Raw genomic sequence first — 22,815 nt, 5'->3', positions numbered from 1 at the left:
ATCACATGAAAATGGTAAAGCTCTGTAACCAGGATCTAATACAGAGACCAACGAAACATTCCACTGAGACATCACCTAATAAACAGTGCTAGATGGATTGTGTTCTGCCAGCTCTACACACAAAGCCTCAAGCTATGGTTATCCGTTAGCCAAGACCAAAAGGTACTGAATGCACCAACCTGGGTCATTGGCATTAGCAAGGTAATTCCATCATCGACAGCCTGTAAATCTGATACTGCTCATTGTTGATTGCCAATTGTGGAGATTGGCTGAAATCACATTAACTAGTTGGAATAAGAGACCAACTCTGCTCCAGTACAAGATTACTTCAAAGCAGTTACATTAACAGCTATCTGCATCAAATGGTGGGGGAGAGCCTCTCCATTCAGAGTAATCTTGAGCCACAAGCAAAGGACATTTCAGATTTGATCATACTGTATCTGTGCTCAGCTAAAATTAATGCAGTTAACCATTGTCCTTTAGGGACTAACGGCTGGAGGGAAAAAATGGATACAGAGCTTGTTCCTGATATTTAGATCTTCATTCAAATGTACATTACAGGATGGTGCTGGTCAGGTGCAGATAAAGAGCACTGGGGCAGAGGGAAGGCAGCTTTGAATGAGGGCACTGCTGACAAATGCAGCTGGAGATAACACAACCTCAGCCGAGAGGCCAACATCAAGTGAGGACAATAATGGTGAGGGGACCAGCACTTGCTGGTTGGACGCAGTGTTGTTGCAGGTCACATATGAAAAGCAGTATGAAGAACAGGAGCCACTCCCAACAAAACCTGAGGAAAAGGGAAGGAAGTGGAATTATGGAACTATGAAATTGTACCTTTGCTCCATCCTCTTCATTGCAGCTGTGACTTGGTTGGTCTTCTCTTCCAGCTGACTCATCATTTCACTTTTCTGCTTCAAACCATCTTCAGAACCCTGGATCCAAAGAAGTGCAGATCAATATTTCACAGAATTTGATGTGGATAAGGTTTAAACAGTCACTAAACTTTAACTGAATGGCTTGGAAAAGACTCAAAGAAAGCCACACAAACCACTAAACTTGACTCTACTTCAATCTTCATTGGTTAAAACTGCTTCTGGTAGACTTGTTCAGGGTAAACAAGAGAAAACATTTCCATTTCCCACAGCAGCAACCTCTCATTTGAATAAATGTAATGGTCTGATGATATTCAAAAAAGACTGACAAGGTGACTCATGCTTTGGATCAGGGAGCAAAAGATGCAGCAAATTCTTGTTCCAGATGCCCAGTGCAGGCCTTTATCAAGTACACAAAACTTTCACTGCATGATAGACACAATGCTCAGGTGTTTTCGTCAATCCCAAGCACGGAAAGCTATTCAACACCAGCAAGCAGGGCATAAATCAGCAATGCCTGACAACCGTCCACATGGATGCATATTTCAGCAGAGATCACTTGATAACAATTGAAAGCAGAAACTCTGGCTGATTCCGCCCTCTGCCACTCTGGTGTGGAAGCTGATGCCAGGGTCCACTCTAAGTTTGTATAGTGGCTGCTGGAACGTGGTGACCTAAATCTTGCCAGATTTATAGGTGTGTATGGGTGTGTGCACATGTATGTATGCAAGTGTGTGTCCTTCCTACAGTCCTTCCTGCTATCGTATTTTTAAAATCTACACTTCTGTCAAAGTGTTTTGCAAAGCCCAGCTATAATATAAATAAGAGTGAAAGCTGGAGTGTATACAAGAGACCTTTCTACCAGAGATGGCCATCTTTAACAACTGCCCAAACTGCCCCAAGTTTTACAATTTAACATAAAATGAAGTATTATATTAAAAGAATATATTTGGGAACTGTAAAGACAGGTGGATGAAATTTAATGGAGAGAAGTAGAAAAGTGATTTAAAAAGGGACAAAATAATACATTACTTTTGTAATGTATTACTGGAGTAGAGATAGCCCAGGAAATTATAGACTGGTGAGTCTTACCTCAGTGGTTGGTAAGCTGATGGAGAAGATATTGAGAGGCAGGATTTATGAACATTTGGAGAGGTATAATATGATTAGGAATAGTCAGCATGGCTTTGTCAAGGGCAGGTCCTGCCTTACGAACCTGATTGAATTTTTTGAGGATGTGACTAAGCACATCAATGAAGGGGGAATAGTAGATGTAGTGTATATGGATTTCAGCAAGGCATTTGATAAGGTACCCCATGTGAGGCTTATGGAGAAGGTGAGGAGACATGGGATCCAAGGGGACATTGCAGTGTGGATCCAGAACTGGCTGGCCCACGAAAGGCAAAGAGTGGTTGTTGAAGGGTTGTATTCTGAGTGGAGGTCGGTGACCAGTGGTGTACATCAGGGATCTGTACTGGGACCCTTACTATTTGTGATTTTTATAAACGACTTGGATGAGGAAGTGGAGGGGTGGGTTAGTAAGTTTGCGGATGACACGAAGGTTGGGGGTGTTGTGGATAGTTTGGAGGGCTGTCAGAGGTTACAGAGGGACATAGATAGGATGCAGAGTTGGGCTGAGAAGTGGCAGATGCAGTTCAACCCAGACAAGTGTGAAGTGGTTCATTTTGGTAGGTCAAATATGTTGGCGGAATATAGTATTAATGGTAGGACTCCTGGCAGTGTGGAGGATTAGAGGGATCTTGGGGTCCGAGTCCATAGGATGCTCAAAGCGGCTGCGCAGGTTGACTCCGTGGTTAAGAAGGCATATGGTGTATCAATCGGGGAATTGAATTTGGGAGCCGGGAGGTATTGTTGCAGCTATATAGGTCCCTGGTCAGACCCCACTTGGAGGAGTATTGTGCTCAGTTCTGGTCACCTCACTACAGGAAAGATGTGGGAGCCACACAGAGGGTGCAGAGGAGATTTACAAGAATGGTGCCTGGAATGCGGAGCATGCCTTATGAAAGCAGGTTGAGGGAACGTGGCCTTTTCTCCTGGGAGAGACAGAGGATGGGGGGGGGGGACCTGATTGAGGTGTATAAGATGATGAGAGGTATTGATAGGGTAGATAGTCAGAGGCTTTTCCCCAGGGCTGAATTGGTGGCCACAAGAGGACATAGGTTTAAGGTGCTGGGGAGTAGATATAGAGGAGATGTCAGGGGTATGTTTTTTACTCAGAGATTGGTGAGTGCGTGGAATGGGCTGCCGGAAATGGTGGTGGAGGTTGATACGATAGGGTCTTTCAAGAGACTGTTAGATAGGTACATGGAGCTGAGTAAAATAGAGGGCTATGGGTAAGCCTAGTAATTTCTAGGGTAGGGACATGTTCGGCACAGCTTTGTGGGCCGAAGGGCCTGAATTGTGCTGTAATTGTTCTATGTTCTATTACTTGAATTGAAAGAAAGTAACATGGTTGCTAGAAGAGTTTTAGGGGTTCTGTCAACAATAAGTTAATGCTATCACAGCAATGCTTGCAGATTTGCTGCTGGAATACAATGAATAGTCAAAACATTGGTACCTCACTGAGCACTCAGGATGATAGTGTGCAGTAAGAATCTTGAAATGTTGGCCAGAGAGTGGCAAGGAACAATTGCTGGGATCAAATGTGTGTGTGCATGGGGGAAGGGTGACCTGGATGCTAGGTAACCAAGGTACCTAGCATCCAGGTCTCTGCAGACATGAGCCTGCAGATGCTAGGTCTCTGCAGACATGAGCCTGCAGTGCTTGAGGCAATGGTCACGTGATGGATCAACCTGGACAAAGAATCAACCCAGGTAGGGGCGGAGAGAAGTGACCAGGGTATAAAAGAGTGAGCACACCAGTGGTGAGGTCTCTTGGATTTGGGCTAGGTCACGGCTGACGCCGCGGACTGATTGGAGCGGGGCGCTGCAGTTAAATGGGCTCAGGCACGCTTCTGAGATAAGTACCACTTGTTGTAACTTAGCAATAAAGTGTGTTGCATGCAGCATTGTGTGTGCAAGGCTCATTTCTATCGGATCTGCGAACAATCCTGCTTAACTTTGGCACAACAAAGTGCTAATGGAATCAATGCTAAAGTGGATCATTTATAGCATTGTATAGTGGAAATGATGGTGTGCTGTGCCAGGGAACCAGCCAGCACACCATCAGTTGCACTATACAATGCTATACATGTACAGGCAAATACTTGTTTGTTCAGACTAGAGGACCAAGCAGGTTATGAAAAATCAGCACATGGGGTGGCGGCAGGGTGGAGGGGGAGGGGGGAGGAAGTGGTAAGCAGAGACTGGTGTACTGGGCCAAAATAATGATGTTGTCTTGCTATTTTATAGATGGTCACTTCAACAGCACTTGAAATATTGCATATGGTATTGGCATCACTCTAAGAAAATGATACAACGAGCTACTAAGAGATACAGAATAGGGTAAACAGGTGCTTGAACATATACAGTAATTACATTTATAATTATCTGCAGTGAGGGTGCTCTCACTGGAACAGAAAGGATTGAAAAGTGATAGAATTACAGATTCCATGATTCTATAGGCACTCATAACGGCATCTTTCAAATTCCCCGTAACTACTTTTAAAGTAAAATAAATTCAAAGTTAATTTGCAGAAACATTATTTCAGAGAACGAGTCATCAATCTATCATACACCCAGCCTTGGGAGATATTAAAAATACAACTCTAGATGAGTTTGTTTGATAAAAGGACAATTTGCAAATCAACATTGGGAAATTTAAACATACCGAGATACCCAATCTAAAGACACCTGTCCCTCTCAAGGTTCCCAAAGCTTTCATCCACTGGGATTTACCTTACCTAATGTCCAGGTGTATTATAAGACTAATCAACAGAGGCTGGTCATCAAGATTAGTTAGCAACATTATTGTTGTATCATGTGACTACCAGTATGGTAGAAGCTGAACCAGGTAGGCTCTGTACTTTTCTTGTCCAGCAGTTCACATTTTCCAATAAAAATAGTTTAAAATGCAATTAGAATTGCCTTGCTCTAGTTATTTTCTAACCCCATCTGACCTTAAGACAACAGTGTGCAATAAAACACAAACTCAAGTGGGACAAAAAAGCCATAGCATTGGGGAGCATGTACTTCACTAAATATTCAGTCACTATCCTGCTATTTACAGTTTAAAGTTTTATAACGCTTTGAATTCTTAAGAACCATAGAACACTACAGCACAGAAAACAGACCATTTGGCCCTTCTAGTCTGTGCCGAAACTTTATTCCGCTAGTCCCATTTACCTGCACCCAGTCCATAACCCTCCAGACCTCTCCCGTCCATGTATCTATCCAATTTATTCTTAAAACGTAAGAGTGAGCCCGCATTTACCACATCAGATGGCAGCCCGTTCCACACTCCCACCACTCTTTGAGTGAAGAAGTTCCCCCTTCACCCTAAAGCCATATCAAATCTCCTCTCATTCTTCTGGGCTCCAAGGAATAAAGTCCTAACCTGTTCAATCTTTCCCTGTAACTCAACTCCTGAAGACCCGGCAATATTCTAGTAAATCTTCTCTGCACTCTTTCAATCTCACTGATGTCCTTCCTATAGTTAGGAGGTCCTGCGTAAGGAGTTCAGGGAGTTAGGTGTTAAGTTGAGGGGCAGGACATCCAGGGTAACAATCTCAGGATTGCTACCTGTGCCACATGGGGGTGAGGAGAGGAATAGGAAGATTAGGCAGACTAATACGTGGCTGAGAGGATGGTGCGAGAGGGAGGGCTTCAGGTTTATGGATAATTGGGATTTGTTCCAGGGAAGATGGGATCTGTTCCAATGGGACGGTTTACACCCGAACTGGAGGGGTACTGAATTCTTGCAGGAAGGTTTGCTAATGCTGCTCGGGGGGGTTTAAACTAAATTTGCAGGGGGAGGGGATCCAGAATGAGAGAGAGGATAGCGAGATGGAGGGTAGAGGACAGGTAGGAACTACACAGTTTCGGAACATTAATGCGAATGGAGAGAGGAGAAATGAGTTAAAAATCCTATATCTGAATACATGGAGTGTCAGGAATAAGGTAGGCAAGCTTGAAGCTCAGATACGAATGGGTAAGTATGATGTTGTTGGGATAACGGAGACATGGCTGCAGGAAGATCAGACCTGGGAAATGAATTTTCAAGGGTATACATGCTATCATAAGGACAGGAAGGTGGGCAGAGGGGGTGGGGTGGCCCTGTTGGTGAGGAATGAGATTCAGTCCCTTGCAAGGGGGGACATTGAATCAGGAGAAGTAGAGTCAGTGTGGATAGAACTAAGGAACTGTAAGGGCAAAAAGACCCTAATGGGTGTTATCTACAGGCCTCCGAACGGTGGCATGGATATTGGGTGCAAGCTGAATAGTGAGTTAATGTTGGCATGTGGCAAGGGTAATGTCAAAGTAGTTATGGGGGATTTCAATATGCAAGTGGACTGGGAAAATCAGGCTGGTACTGGACCCCAGGAAAGGGAGTTTATAGAGTGCCTTCGGGATGCATTCTTGGAGCAGCTGGTGCGAGAGCCAACCAGGGAGAGGGCTATTCTGGATTTAGTGCTGTGTAATGAGCAGGATTTGGTAAGAGAACTCGAAGTAAAGGAGCCATTGGGAGGTAGTGACCATAACATGATAAGTTTTTATCTGCAATTGGAGAGGGAAAAGGGCAAATCAGAAGGGTCAATTTTGCAGTTGAACAAAGGAGACTATGGAGCCATGAGGGAGGAGCTGGCTAAAGTTGACTGGGCGGGCATCCTAGCAGAATTGTCAGTGGAACAGCAATGGCAGGTATTCTTGGGAATAATGCACAAGGTGCAGGATCAGTTTATTCCCCAGAGAAGGAAAGATTCAAAGAGGGGAAAGGGGCCACCGTGGTTGACAAAGGAAGTCAGAGATAGCATTGTGTTAAAAAGGAATAGGTATGGCAGAGCCAAGCTGAGTGGGAAGATAGAAGATTGGGAAATTTTTAAGGTGCAGCAGAATTTAACTAAAAAGGTAATTTGGGAAGAAAAAATGAGGTACGAAGGCAAGCTAGCCAGGAATATTAAGGAGGATAGCAAAAGCTTTTTTAGGTATGTGAAGGGAAAGAAGTTAGTTAGGAACAATGTTGGGCCCTTGAAGACTGAATCGGGTGAAATTATTATGGGAAACAGGGAGATGGCAGTCGAATTTAGTAAGTACTTTGGATCTGTCTTCAAGGGGGAAGACGTAAGAAATCTCCCAGAGGTAAGAATGAACAAAAGGCAGAGGGTGACAGAGGAACTGAAGTGGATTGACATCAGGAAAGAAATGGTGATGGGTAGACTAATGGGGCTGAAGACTGACAAATCCCCAGGTCCAGATGGTCTGCATCCCAGGGTACTAAAGGAGGTGGCTCTAGATATTGTGGATGCATTGGTGATCATTTTCCGATGTTCCTTAGATTCGGGGTCAGTTCCTGAGGATTGGAGAATGGCTAATGTTATCCCACTTTTTAAGAAAGGAGGGAGGGAGAAAACGGGGAACTATCGTCCAATTAGCCTAACATCTGTGGTGGGGAAGATGCTAGAGTCCATTATTAAGGATTAAATAGTGGCATATTTGGATAGCAATGATAGGATTGGGTCGAGTCAACATGGATTTACCAAGGGCAAATCATGCTTGACTAATCTACTGGAGTTTTTTTGAGGGTGTAACCAGGAAAATAGACGAGGGAGATTCAGTGGATGTTGTATACCTCGACTTTCAGAAGGCATTTGATAAAGTGCCGCACAGGAGATTGGTGGGTAAAATTAGGACTCATGGAATTGGGATAGAAAACTGGTTGGCGGATAGGAAACAAAGGGTAGGGGTGAATGGATGTTTCTCAGAATGGCAGTCCGTGACTAGTGGGGTGCCACAGGGCTCGGTGCTGGGACCGCAGCTGTTTACGATCTATGTTGATGATTTAGATGAAGGCATTGTGAATAACATTAGCAAGTTTGCTGATGATACAAAGTTGGGTGGCAGTGCGACATGTGTAGAGGAAGTTAGGAGAATTCAAGGTGATTTGGATAGGTTGGGTAAGTGGGCAGATACTTGGCAGATGAAGTTTAATGTGGATAAGTGTGAGGTTATCCACTTTGGGAGCAGGAACAGGAAGGCGGATTATTATCTGAATGGTGTGGAGTTAGGTAAGGGGGAAAAACAAAGGGATCTAGGAGTCCTTGTTCATCAGTCACTGAAAGTGAATGAGCAAGTGCAGCAGGCAGTGATGAAGGCTAATGGAATGTTGGCCTGTATTACAAGGGGAATTGAGTACAAAAGCAAAGAGATTCTTTTGCATTTGTACAGGGCCCTGGTGAGACCACTCCTGGAGTATTGTGTACAGTTTTGGTCTCCAGAGTTAAGGAAGGATATCCTGGCTATAGAGGGCATGCAGCATAGGTTTACGAGGTTAATTCCGGGGATGTCGGGACTGTCTTATGCTGAGAGGTTGGAGAGACTGGGATTGTACACGCTGGAATTGAGAAGATTGAGAGGGGATCTGATTGAAACATACAGGATTATTAAGGGATTGGACAAGATAGAGACAGGAAATATGTTCCAGATGTTGGGTAAGTCCAGGACCAGGGGGCATGATTTAAGAATAAGGGCTAGGCCATTTAGGACAAGGTGAGGAAAAACTTCTTCTCCCAGAGGGTTGTGAATTTGTGGAATGCACTGCCTCAGAGGGCAGTGGAGGCCAATTCTCTGGGCACTTTCAAGAAGGAGCTAGATAGGTTTCTTATAGATAGGGGAATCAAGGGATATGGGGACAAGGCAGGAACAGGATATTAATTGTTGAGGATCAGCAGGAAATATGTTCCAGATGTTGGGTAAGTCCAGGACCAGGGGGCATGATTTAAGAATAAGGGCTAGGCCATTTAGGACAAGGTGAGGAAAAACTTCTTCTCCCAGAGGGTTGTGAATTTGTGGAATGCACTGCCTCAGAGGGCAGTGGAGGCCAATTCTCTGGGCACTTTCAAGAAGGAGCTAGATAGGTTTCTTATAGATAGGGGAATCAAGGGATATGGGGACAAGGCAGGAACAGGATATTAATTGTTGAGGATCAGCCATGATCTCAAAATGGCGGTGCAGACTCGAAGGGCCGAATGGTCTACTTCTGCTCCTATTGTCTATTGACCAGAACTGCACACAATACTCCAAATTTGGCCTCACCAATGTCCTATACAACCTCACCATAACATCCCAAATCCTATACTCAATACTTTGACTTATATTTAAACTTTATACTTTAAGCTTATATTTAAACAGCAACAGCTGTCAACACCAAGCAACTTACCTGGAGTTTCTTAAACATCTCCATATTAATGGCCTTCACTTCATCAAGCTGGTGCCGAAGACTAATTAGTGCATCCTGCTTCTCATGAATGTCTTTTTCCAGCAGCTTCATTGCTATTTCTATTTCCTGCTTCATGCTGATCTGTACCAACAGGTCACTCTCCACGTCCTGCCAGATAGTAAAGCTCAGTCACATCAATAACATGACCGTATCTCTGCTGTTCGTAAGAAAACATCCACTGTTGGACAGCAAGCCATTATGTCCATGTGGTCAGCTACTCATCGGACGGACAGGTGAGAAGTGTGAGGAGGGGAGACATGCGGGAAGGAGGAAAGAGAGGGCAAAACGGGGACCAGAGAGGGAGAGGGGGAGAGAGAAAGAGAGTGAATGTAAGCAGCAATAAGAAAATAGGCAGGCAGGTTGGGGGGTCAGACAGATGGGAGCAGCTGAGGAAGTGATAGATGGTGGTGGGGGAACTAAGAGAGTAGCACGGTGAGTGGAGGACGATTATGTGACAGGGTTACAGGTGGTGGATGCAGAGAGAAAGGGGCAAGCAGAGTGCTAAGAGCTGGCAAGGGGGGGTGGGGGGGCAAGAGAGGGGGGAGGCGAGGGGGGGCGAGAGAGAACACGTGCAAAGGTGGGGGTAGTGTGGTGACTGGCAAGGGGAGAGAAAGGAGGCAAGGAAAGAGTGCAGGCCAGAACGAGTAGGTAGACAAAATGACATTATTATTAGAATTTCATATGACGAAATCTTTTACTGAACCAGTGGGTAAACAGAAGGTTTTGTTTGAATTTAGCCATTGTGCTGATATTGATCTATAATGGCTTTCCACAGCAAGCCATTAATGGATGTTCTCAAGGATGAACAGTATTTTCCTCTTACAATGATCCTGCGCAGCACCTTCCCCCACCCCCCTCCCATGTTAAAAGGTAACTTCAAAACCTAATTACTTGTCTATGCTTCCTCAATTTCCTAGTTGGATAAATGGAAATCATGCTGAAAGTCTCTCTTCCTGTGGACAAGTAGTTCATCCCCAGAGAATATTAAGTTCATTAATTCACATGCTGGAGTTGAAGGGGGGCGACAGGGGTCAACAACCAACAATGCAACAGTAGTGGTAACCACCAATTACACAAATCTAATTTAACCCAAGTCACTACTCACAGAAACTATGATCTGAAGCCCATTTATATAAATGGCACATACCTGACGCATGCGCGATTCTGCTCTCAGCTGTCTGTGAGCCTCATTATACACATCATCCAGCCCCTGATGACAACCCTTGCAGGTCTCCAGCTCCTCGGACATGTTCTGTTTCTCCAACTGAACAGGTAAACATCTTTTGTTAGACTAAAGAGCAGCAAGAAGTTGCAGGTTCAAGAATACAGATTACAATGGACTTGCATTCACCCAAAGTCCCTCTTCCCTTTGCTAAAATAGCTTACTGCTAAAGACAAACTGGACTCATTGGTGTCTTTTAGGTGATGCAGATTTAAAGGCTTCACACAAACTGTGATATCTCACCCTAGAGTCACTCTTCACATGAGCCAACGTTCATACAACTAATATCATAATTGCACATGTACATATCCTCACACAATCCCTCCTCACACAATCCCTCTCTAACTCCTGCTCAGGAATAGAATCCTGTTCAATTTTTTATTTCATTCATTCATTTTCGGGGATCTGAAACACGGGAAAACAGTTACTGGCCACCCCAAAGTACCCTTGAGAAATGGTGGCAATCCTCTACCGAGCCATTGTGTTCAGGATGGTATTCAACTTAGATGTTGCCAAGCACTTACTGTCTTTGTCATGCTTGGTGGTAAGGTTTGTGGCTTTGGGGGAGTGCCAGAGTGACTGCAATGTATTTCACTATTAGTCATTCTAGAGTGACCGCCAGGGTGTCATAGAGTCATAGAGCACGGAAACAGGCCCTTGAGCCCAACTGGTCCATGCTGACCAAGATTCCCATTTAAGCACGTCCCATTTGCTTGTATTTGGCCCATATCCCTTTGAACCTTTCCTATCCATGTACCTGTCCAAGTACCCTTAAATGGTGTTAATGTACCTGCCTCAACCACTTCCTCTGATAGTTCATTCCATACACAGACCACCCTCTGGGTGAAAAACGTGCCTCTCAGGTTCCTATTAAATCTCTCACCTTAAACCTATGCTCTCTTGATTTCCCAACCCTAGGAAAAAAAACTGTGTGCATTCACCCTGTCTATGCCCCTCATAATTTTATACACCTCTATAAGATCACCCGTCATTCCCCTACTCTCCAATGAAAAAAGGCCCAACCTGCTCAACCTCTCTCTGTGATTCAGTCCCTCAGGTCCCGGCAACATCCTCGTATATCTCCTCTGCACTCTTTCCAGCTTAATGGCATCTTTCCTGTAGCAGGGTGACTAAAACGGAACACAAAATTCCAACATCTTGTATAACTTCAACATAACATCCCAATTTCTATTATGCAACACCTCACACTTATCTGAATTAAACTCCATTTGCCATTCCTCGGCCCACTTACCCAGCTGTTCAAGATCCCTCTGTAAATCCTGACAAACATCTTCATGGTCAATGACATCACTTATTTTAGTGTCATCATTGATATAGATGACAAACAGCAACGGGCCTAGCACCAAGCCCTGGGAACACCACTAGTCACAGGTTTCCAGTCTGAGAAATAACCTTCCACCATCACCCTCTGCTTCCTACCATCAAGCCAATTCTGTATCCAGTTAGCTAGCTCTCCCTGGATCCCACGTGATCTAAATTTCCATAGCAGCCTACCATGTGGAAACTTATTAAAGGCTTTACTGAAGTCCACATAGACCACGTCTACCACCCCACCATCATCGACCTTCTTGGGTACTTCTTCAAAAAAACTCAGTCAAATTTGTGAGACATGATATATCCCAAGCACGAAGCCATGCTGACTATCCCTAATGAACCCGTCTTTCCAAATGCTTGTATATCTTATCCCTCAGAATCCCCTCTAGTAACTAATCTATTACAGATGTTAGGCTTACTGGTCTATAGTTCCCAGGTTTTTCTTTGCAGCCCTTCTTAAATCCTCACACTCAACGTCAGCAAGACCAAGGAATTGATTGTGGACTTCAGGAAGGGGAAGTCGGAAGAACAAACACCAGTCTTCATTGAGGGGTCAGTGGTGGAAGGAGTGAGCAGCTTCAAGTTCCTGGGCGTCAACCTCTCAGAGAATCTATCTTGGGCCCAACACATTGATGCAATCACAAGGAAGGCACACCAGTGGCTCTACTTCATTAGGAGGGAGTTGAGAAGATTTGTTATGTCACCAAAGACTCTTGCAAATTTCTACATGTTTAGAGAGACATGAGATGAACACAAGAAATTGGGACTAGCTGGTGGGCACCATGGTCGGCATGGACTGGTTGGGCCGAAGGGCCTGTATCTGTGCTGTATTGCTCTATGACTCTAAGCTTTACTCCTATTTGTCCTTTTCCATAACAATGGAAAACCTAACTGAAATACCTTCACTACTACCACCACCACTCCTTTCACCTGCTTGCTTCACTTCCTAAAACTAAATCCAGAACTGCATTACCTATCCACCTCCTGTTGTACCCTATCCAACAAAAAAACAATGCTATTTAGGAATTCTGTGCCCTTCTCATTGATTATCCCTCTAACCAATATGTCACACCTCTCCTTTTTATCGTTCTTTTTATCTTGCCTGGAACCAGAAACATAACGCTGTGAAAATATACATCAACGTCTATCAGGGCCTTCACTCATCTGGCTCTTTCACTACACACATTTCACCTATAACTTACACACTGAGTGCACCTTAATTAATATTATTATTAAAATTCCCCCTGTATTACTGCCCTAATATTTCTGCTCTTTTCTGAAATTTGTTGATGGTTTTGATCTTGTATTTTCCTCAGTATGTTGTACGCTCCCAAAGCGCTCCCTTGTCTTGTTCACTAAACATCTTGCATGTAGGTTAATGCCACTAAACACAGTCATACTCATTTCTTGCCCATTTTTCACAAAGGCAAATGTAAGTAAGTTTTTGAACTACTGTACTTTAAAAATATTTGTTCGTATTTTAGGGTTTTTAAATCAAATATATCTTTAAGCTTTTTTCAAAATTATTTAAATCTATCCAATTTCTTCAAATAAACATTTGAAGACATTTAAAAATAATTTAAAGGCCTTGGACAGCCATAGTGCCTGCACCACCTTGAGCGCCACCTCTTAGGTGAGGAGGGTGAGCTCGTCCTGGCCTCTGTCCAGGCAGATGGTGAGCTACAAGTCAATCTATGATACTTAAATCTGTTATGACCTTTCCTTCATCAAACACCAAGCAGTAAAGTGTGAAATATTTGCTGCTTCCAGCTTATGTTTAGGGCAGTACAGCAGCTCAGCTAAGTAGAGTTGCTGCCTCACAGCTCCAGCAACCTGGATTTGATCCTGACCTTGGGTGCTGCCTGTGTAGACTTTGCACATCCTGCATCTCAAAAATGTGCAGGTTGGTAGGTTAGTTGGACATTGTAAATTGTCCCTGTGAATATGGGAGATGGAATCTAGAGGGGTTAATGGGAATGTGGGGAGAATAAAATGAGATTAGTATAAATGGGTGCTAGATGGTCAGTGTGGTCTCTTTGGGTCGAAGGATCTGGTTCCATGCTGTATCATTAAATGACTCTATGGCTCTGTGAGACATTGGTGTCAGCCTGCTCACCCTGACTCAGTGCATCCGATTCTAACTCTGACCAGTCATAGTCTTGAATCTTTGAATATGAACATGCAAACTTTAGCACCCTCACACATACCTCCAGATGTTTTTGCGTTGTTATTAACATTTGAACATTTTCATTACGAAACTGGAGGTTTTCTTCTTGCAACCGAATGATGCTGTTCTTAGCGATTGCTAACTTTGGGGAAAAAGAGAGGACCAAGAGTCATCAAGTAGCGCCACCAGTGTAAATTCACCACATGCCCTGGCTCCTTATCATCATTTTCCACAACTTCAGTGTCCTTGTACAATTAAATGTAAAAAGGGCAAAATGTTTCACTGATTGGAGGGTGAACTTAGCTGAGCTCTGGTTCAGAATCCTTGGCAGCTCTTTATAAATTAAGTGCAAGCTCATACACCACCACGATTACTCCTGAATCACCAGCAACCAAACCACATCAGGATTACTTCCAAGTACAGAGGACCATATTAGATTAGAATTACTCCTAGACTCCCAGAGATAAGGGAACCACAGAGCACCAAAAATGCTCACACACTTCAATGAAGTGAGACCCACACTAGACCAAAATTACTCCCAGACTTCTTCAATCAACATGAAGTAATCAAGATGCAGCATGTGATTCTATTCCATGATTTCCTAAATAATATATCTGATTGGCATCGTCTGTCCTCAAAACAATCAGTGGTAGTTTGGGCTTCTACTGACAGAAGTAATCTTTGTATATTATAGGCGTCCACTACATAGACTGACAATAACCCTACTTGAACATGGGCCTCTATCGCCAGGAGTAATCCTCATATATTGTGGGTGTCTATAACCAGTATAACATGGGCCTCTATCCCTGGGAGCATTCCTGGTACAAGGCAAGCTTCTGGTCTCAGGAGTAATCCAGATATTTCTGACAGTGATTCAGGACTGGTCATATTGAAGTCATTGCTGGGACCTTTCCTGTGGTGCATGCACAGGACCTCTAACATTGGGTCCACATACACCCATGCCTACAACCTCCTCCCCATGGTTAGGAGCCCATGCACAGAATTGATATTGTTTGACCCAGAACATACAACAATTGCTCCAGACCTCCAATAATTTTCAAGAATTGGACAGACCAGTGGCATAACTTGTAGAGTTGCTGCAGCAACCTGGGTGCTATCCTGACCTGTGCTGTCAGTGGACTGTGCACATTTCCCCTCAAGAGTGTGGGCTTCCTCCCACATTGGGTGGGTTGGTAGGTTAATTGGCCACTGTAAATTGGCCCTTGTGTGCAGGCAAGTGGTAGAACCTGAGGAGATTTGATGGGAAAGTGGGGAGAATAAAATTAATATAAGATTAGTGTGAATGAATGTTTGAAAGTTGGCATGGACTCAATGGCCGAAAGGACCTGTTTTGGTGCTATGTAACTAAATAATAATTACTGGATAGTCCAGTTTTTGTTTATGATCATGGAGTAATGTAGGTCTCAATCCTAGAATGCTACAGTAATCCTGGTGCAATATGGAACACTATTTCCAGGAGTAATTCATGATGTAGACAGTGGCTCCATCTGGGTGGATGTACACAATTCAGGTATAGCATTGACCTATATTCCTGGTTGTGAGTAATTCTATATTCTATTCTGAGAATATGGACATAATTATGTTGGGATATGCATTGGGCATCTATCTCAAGGGCAGTGAATCACATTGGGCACTAAGTGTTAGGTTATATCCTAGCAATATTACTGCATCCAGAAAGAAAGGAAGGGTAAAAATATGATCTAAAAAACATCAATGCTTTACAATATCAACATTACAAAAGTGGCAGTACGAACACATCTCTTTATCTAGCTGTTAAAGTGTAAGATCTCTGCCTTTAAAGCAGTTGAACACTTGAATATTTAACATCTGGAAAACATACAATTAATTTTTAAATTTAAAGTTAGTACCTCTTCAATGAGTTTAGAATTTGCAGTCTCAAGTGATGTAACTCTGCCCTGCAGGCTACCGACTGTTGAACTGAAAGCAGAAACACAGAATTAATTATCTACTGAAATAACCAAACATTCTGAAGGGTAGATAGGGCTGTAATATATAAAATAAAAACTGAAAATACTGGAAAAATTCAGCATGTCAGGCAGCATCTGTGAACAATGAAATGGAATTAAGATTTCAGATGGGTGACCCATTGGTATATACTGATGACTCTGAACTTTACTGAAAGTGGTTCCTCAGAAGGTTCTTGTGCACCAAGCACGTACTGAAAGTTTAGCCTGCACTCTGCTCCTGCCTAGAATCTGTCCATGTTTTTGGAGAGCAAAAAATCAAAATGAATATGAATGTCTCTACCAACACTCGCTTAGTTTAAAGTAAATCAAACTTGTGCTGCATCGGTGTTACCACAATTTCACTTCACACTGACATACAGCAAATAGTAAGTTTGCAGATGACACTAAAATAGGTGATGTCATAGACAGTTAAGAGGGGTATCAAGAATTGCAGCGGGATCTCAATCGGCTGGGTAGGTGGGCTGAGGAATGGCAAATGGAATTTAATTCAGATTACTACAGTGTTTTACTTTGGAAGGACAAATCAAGGTAGAACCTTTACTCTGGTTCTGGGTACTGTTGTAGAACAGAGAGATCTTGGAGTAGAGGTGCATAGTCCCCTTAAAGTGGAGTCACAGGTAGAGAGAGCAGTGAGTAAGGCTTTTGGCATGTTGGCCTTCATCAGTCAGGGCACTGAGTATAGAAGTTGGGAGGTTATGTTGCAGTTGCACAAGACGATGGTGAGGCTGCACTTGGAATATTGTGTTCGGTTCTGGTCACCCTGCTATAGAAAAGATGCCATTAAGCTGGAAAGAATGCAGAGGAGTTTTACAGTGAAGAGGGACCTAGGAGTACAAGTACATGGTTCCCTGTACTCGTAGGTGGACAGGGTGGTGAGGAAGGCTTCTGTCACGGCACTAAATTGGGATGTTATGTTGCAGTTGTACAAGAAATTGGTGAGGCCGCATTTGTAATATTGCGTTCAGTTCTGGTCACCCTGCTATAGAAAAGATGCCATTAAGCTGGAAAGAATGCAGAGGAGATTTACAAGGAAGTTGCCAGGGCTTGAGGGACTGAGTTGTGAAGGGAGGTTGAGCAGGTTCAGACTTTTTTTATTGGCTTGTAGGAGAATGATGATCTTACAGAGGTGTATAAAATCTTGAGGGGCATAGACACGGTGAATGCGCACAGTCTTTTTCCCAGGGTTGGGGAATCAAGAACTAGAGGGCATAGGTTTAAGGTGAGATGAGGGAGACCTAATAGGAACCTAAAGGACAACTTTTTCACCCAGAGGGTGGTCAGTTTCTGTAATGAGTTGCCTGGGGAAGTGGTTGAGGCAGATACATAGGCCAAACATGGGCAAATAGGAATCTTGGTCAGCATAGACCATTTGGGCCAAAAGGCCTGTTTCCGTGCTGAATGATCATATGACCTTTATTCCTGTCGTCTCACCAAGCAAGAAACCCCAACCATGTCTGAGCCAGAAGCCTCTGGCCATTCCAACTGTTCAGGTTTGCTGATTAATGTCCACTCTGCCTGGATAACCAACAGTGGGCATATCACAAAGGCTGGCAGATTTCATTTGGAAGCTGAGCTGCACAGAGAGCTTAACACCATGCAGGGGACCCTGCTGGACCAATGGAAGATTATTCACAAGATAAGCCAAAGCACATTTGTCCATCTCCCCATGAGAAAATCTAGGAAGTAAAAGAAGCTCTCATTGTAAATGCCAGTGAACAATTGGCTCAATGTAACCTCATGTTCAGACTTCATTATGGTCTGTATGGTTCTGTCATAAAATATGCAAGACAGAACCAGGTTTGTTTGTATTTAACACACAAATACAGCATCTTAATCCCACTTTGCACACTGTTCCATCACCTTTTATTTCACCTTTCAAATCTATGTTTAACTGTTCCTGCAGTTTAGTTTTCCAATTACTCAGATTGACAAAAAGCCTCACAATTCTCCATTTGAAAGCATGAAAGTATCCCCTCCTCTCACCTAGATAACCTACGTTTAATTTTATTAAACCCCTTTATAATAGGGGCTTTTAACTTTGCCTGATCTATTCATTCAAAATTTTAAACACTGAACTTGGAATGCAAACAGTTTTATTTCTGTAACGCTGGCGACATGCCTATCAACCTACACTACATATTCTGTTTGAATACCCTTCTGATAATGATACACCGTTACATTCCTCAGGTCCTGAACTAGTACAATATTTAGAGACACAAGAGACTGCAGATAGAGTTATAGAGCACTACAGCACAGAAACAGGCCCTTCGGCTCATCTAGTCCACGCCAGCCTGGTTTTCTGCCTAGTCCCATCTACCTGCACCTGGACCATAAGCCCTTCATACCTCTCTCATCCATGTACCAATCCAAACTTCCCTTAGATGTTACAAGTGAACCCACATCCACCACTTCCGCTGGCAGCTCATTCCACACTTGAACCACCCTCTGAGTGAAGAAGTTCCCCCTCAGATACTTCACCTTTCACCCTAAACCTATGACCTCTAGTTCTAGTCTCATCCAACCTAAGAGGAAAGAGCCTGTATGCATTCATTCTATACTCACAATTCTGTATACCTCTATAAGATCTCCTGCACTCCAGGGAATGAAGTCCTAGCCTATTCAACCTTTCCCTATAACTCAAGTTCTCAAGTCCTGGCAACAACCTTGTAAATTTTCTCTGCACTTATTCAAACTTATTGATATCTTTCCTGTAGGTAGGTGACCAAAACTGCACACAATACTCTAAGTTTGGCCTCACCAATGTCTTATATAACTTCAACATAACATCCCAACTCCTGTACTCAATGCCCTGATCTATGAAGGTCAACATGCCAAAAGCTCTCTTTACTGCTTGAGTACTGTTGGGGGAGACAGCCTACCTGGGGGAAGCAACAGTGGCAGTGTCTCTGGCACAGAGTCCGGCCCTGTGGCTCAAAGGGTAGGGAAGGAGAGAGGAGGGCACTAGTGATAGGGGACTCTAGTTAGGTGGGCAGACAAGCGATTCTGTGGACGCAGGAAAGAAACTCGGAAGGTAGTTTGCCTCCCAGGTGCCAGGGTCCGGGATGTTTCAGATCACGTCCAAGATATCCTGAAGGGGGAGGGAGAACAGACAGAGGTCGGGGTACCAACGACATAGGTAGGGAAAGGAATGAGGTCCTGAAAAAAGACTACAGAGAATTAGGAAGGAAGTTGAGAAACAGGACCTCAAAGGTAGTAATTTCCAGATTACTGCCTGTGCTAAATGACAGTGGGTATAGGAACAGAATGAGGAGGAGGTTAAATGCGTGGTTGAGGGATTGGAGTAAGGAGCAGGGATTCAGATTTCTGGATCATTGGGGCCTCTTTTGGGGCAGGTATAACCTGTTCAAAGAGGAAGGGTTGCATTTGAATCCCAGGGGACCAACATACTGGCAGGGAGGTTTGCTATGGCTACTGGGGAGAGTTTAAACTAGAATTGTTGGGGGGTGGGATCTGTACTGGAGAGACTGGGGAAGAGGTGTTTGGCTCTCAAATAGGTGTTTGGCTCTCAAATACAGAAAGCTAGTAGTAGGTACGATAGGCAGGTAATAGAGAAGGGATGTGCTCAGACAGGTTTGAGATGTGTCTATTTTAATGCAAGGAGTATTGTGAACAAGGCGGATGAGCTTAGAGCTTGGATCAATACTTGGAGCTATGATGTGGTGGCCATTACAGAGACTTGGATGGCTCAGGGACTAGAATGGTTGCTTCAAGTGCCGGGTTTTAGGTGTTTCAGAAAGGACAGGGAGGGAGGCAAAAGAGGTGGGGGAGTGGCACTGTTGATCAGAGACAGTGTCAGGGCTGCGGAAAAGGTGGACGTCGTGGAGGGACTGGCTACGGAGTCTCTGTGGGTGGAGGTTAAGAACAGGAAGGGGTCAATAACTTTACTGGGTGTTTTTTTATAGGCCGCCCAATAGTAACAGGGATATCGAGGAGCAGATAGGGAAGCAGATCCTAGAAAGGTGTGAGAATAACAGAGTTGTTGTGATGGGGGATCTTAATTTCCCAAACATCGATTGGCATCTCCAGACAGTGAGGGGCTTAGATGGGGTGGAGTTTGTTAAGTGTATTCAGGAAGGATTCTTGACACAGTATGTAGATAGGCCTACAAGAGGAGAGGCTGTGCTTGATTTGGTATTGGGAAATGAACCTGGTCAGGTGTCAGATCTCTCAGTGGGTGAACATTTTGGTGATAGTGATCATAATTCTATCTCCTTTACGTTAGCACTGGAGAGGGATAGGAACAGACAGACTAGAAAGGCGTTTACTTGGAGTAAAGGGAATTATGAGGCTCTCAGGCAGGAAATTGGAAGATTAAATTGGGAACAGATGTTCTCAGGGAAAAGTACGGAAGAAATGTGGCAAATATTCAGGGGATATTTGTGTGGAGTTCTGCATAGGCATGTTCCAATGAGACAGGGGAGTCACGAGAGGATACAGGAACCGTGGTGTATGAAGGCTGTAATAAATCTAGTCAAAAGGAAAAGAAAAGCTTACAAAAGGTACAGAGAGCTAGGTAATGATAGAGATCTGGGAGAGTATAAGGCTAACAGGAAGGAGCTTAAGAAGGAGATTAGGAGAGCCAGAAGAGGGCATGAGAAGGCCTTGGCGGGCAGGATTAAGGAAAACCCCAAGGCATTCTACAAGTATGTGAAGAGCAAGAGGATAAGATGCCAAAGAATAGGGCCTATCAAGTGCAGCAGTGGGAAAGTGTGTATGGATCCAGAAGAAATAGCGGAGGTACTTAATGAATACTTTACATCAGTATTCACTATGGATAAAGACATGGGGGATTGTAGTGGGGACTTGCAGTGGGCTGAAAAGCTTGAGCATGTAGATATTAAGAAACAGGAGGTGCTGAAACTTTTGGAAAGCATCAAGTTGGATAAGTCGCCGGGACCGGATGAGATGTACCCCAGGCTGCTGTGGGAGGCGAGGGAGGATGCGGAGCCTCTGACGATGATTTTTGCATCATCGATGGAGACGGGAGAGGTTCCGGAAGATTGGAGGGTTGCGGATGTTGTTCCCTTATTCAAGAAAGGGAGTAGGGATAGCCCAGGGAATTATAGACCAGTGAGTCTAACCTCAGTGGTTGGTAAGCTGATGGAGAAGATCCTGAGAGGCAGGATTTATGAAGATTTGGAGAGGTATAATATGATTAGGAATAGTCAGCATGGCTTTGTCAAGGGCAGGTCCTGCCTTATGAGCCTGATTGAATTTTTTTGAGGATGTGACTAAACACATCGATGAAGGGAGAGCAGTAGATGTAGTATATATGGATTTCAGCAAGGCATTTGATAATACCCCATGCAAGGCTTATTGAGAAAGTAAGGAGACATGGGATCCAAGGGGACATTGCAGTGTGGATCCAGAACTGGCTGGCCCACAGAAGGCAAAGAGTGGTTGTTGACGTGGAGGTCAACAATATTCAACAATATTCTGCGTGGAGGTCGGTGACCAGTGGTGTACCTCAGGGATCTGTACTGTGATTTTTATAAACGAGCTGGGGAAGAGGTGTTTGGCTCTCAAATAGAGAAAGCTAGTAATAGGTACCATAGGCAGGTGATAGAGAAGGGACGTGCTCAGACAAGTTTCAGATGTGTCTATTTTAATGCAAGGAGTATTGTGAACAAGGCGGATGAGCTTAGATCAATACTTGGAGCTATGAAACGACCTGGATGAGGAAGTGGAGGGGTGGGTTAGTAAGCTTGCGGATGACACAAAGGTTGGGGGTGTTGTGGATAGTTTGGAGGGCTGTCAGAGGTTTCAGAGGGACATAGCATGCAAAGTTGGGCTGAGAAATGGCAGATGCAGTTCAACCCAGATAAGTGTGAAGTGGTTCATTTTGGTAGGTCAAATATGATGGCAGAATATAGTATTAATGGTAGGACTCTTGGCAGTGTGGAGGATCAGAGGGATCTTGGGGTCCAAGTCCATAGGATGCTCAAAGCGGCTGCGCAGGTTGACTCTGTGGTTAAGAAGGCATATGGTGTATTGTCCTTCATCAATCGGGGAATTGAATTTAGGAGCCGAGGGGTATTGTTGCAGCTATATAGGTCCCTGATCAGAGCCCACTTGCAGTACTGTGCTCAGTTGTGGTCACCTCACTACAGGAAGGATGTGGAAGCCACAGAAAGGGTGCAGAGGAGATTTACAAGGATGCTGCCTGCAATGCGGAGCATGCCTCATGAAAGCAGGTAGATGAAACTCGGCCTTTTCTCCTTGGAGCAACGGAGGATGAGGGGGGACCTGATAGAGGTGTATAAGATGATGAGAGGTATCGATCGGGTAGATAGTCAGAGGCTTTTCCCCAGGGCTGAAATGGTGGCCACAGGAGAACATAGGTTTAAGGTGCTGGGGAGTAGGTATAGAGGAGATGTCAGGGGTAAGTTTTTTACTCAGAGAGTGGTGAATGCGTGGAATGGGCTGCCAGCAACGGTGCGATAGGGTCTTTTAAGAGACTGCTGGATAGGTACATGGAGCTGAGAAAAATAGAGGGCTACGGGTAAGCCTAATAATTTCTACGGTAGGGACATGTTCGGCACAGCTTTGTGGGCTGAAGGGCCTGAATTGTGCTGTAGTTTTTCTCCGTTTCTATGTTATGTAACCCAATCTACCTGCGATGCCACCTTCAAGGAATTATGGATCAGTCTTCATAGGTCCCTTTGTTCTCTCATACACCTCAGAGTCCTACCATTCACTGTGCAAGTCCTACCCTGGTTTGTCCTCCCAAAGTTCAACACCTCACACTTATCTGCATTAAATTCCATCTGCCACTTCTCAGCCCGTTTTCCC

General features: G+C 44.1%; 1 protein-coding gene across 2 annotated transcripts in view; it reads right to left on the bottom strand.

The window, feature by feature from the left end:
- rufy2 (RUN and FYVE domain containing 2) overlaps window positions 1-22,815 on the bottom strand; it is a 96,891-nt gene that overhangs the window by 48,081 nt on the left and 25,995 nt on the right. For both annotated transcript variants that reach the window (XM_052027862.1, XM_052027863.1), the window contains exons 8-12: window positions 15,883-15,952; window positions 14,034-14,135; window positions 10,417-10,533; window positions 9,210-9,377; window positions 838-935 (exon numbers count right to left, since the gene is read on the bottom strand). In XM_052027862.1, coding sequence (XP_051883822.1) covers window positions 838-935; window positions 9,210-9,377; window positions 10,417-10,533; window positions 14,034-14,135; window positions 15,883-15,952 — 555 coding nt within the window. The remainder of the gene's footprint in view (window positions 1-837; window positions 936-9,209; window positions 9,378-10,416; window positions 10,534-14,033; window positions 14,136-15,882; window positions 15,953-22,815) is intronic.

Source organism: Pristis pectinata, chromosome 12 (assembly GCF_009764475.1).
Source record: "Pristis pectinata isolate sPriPec2 chromosome 12, sPriPec2.1.pri, whole genome shotgun sequence".
In the NCBI taxonomy this organism is placed as follows: domain Eukaryota; kingdom Metazoa; phylum Chordata; class Chondrichthyes; order Rhinopristiformes; family Pristidae; genus Pristis; species Pristis pectinata.
The sequence above is the reverse complement of the archived record's forward strand: the minus strand, read 5'-3'. Positions and strand labels throughout refer to the sequence as shown.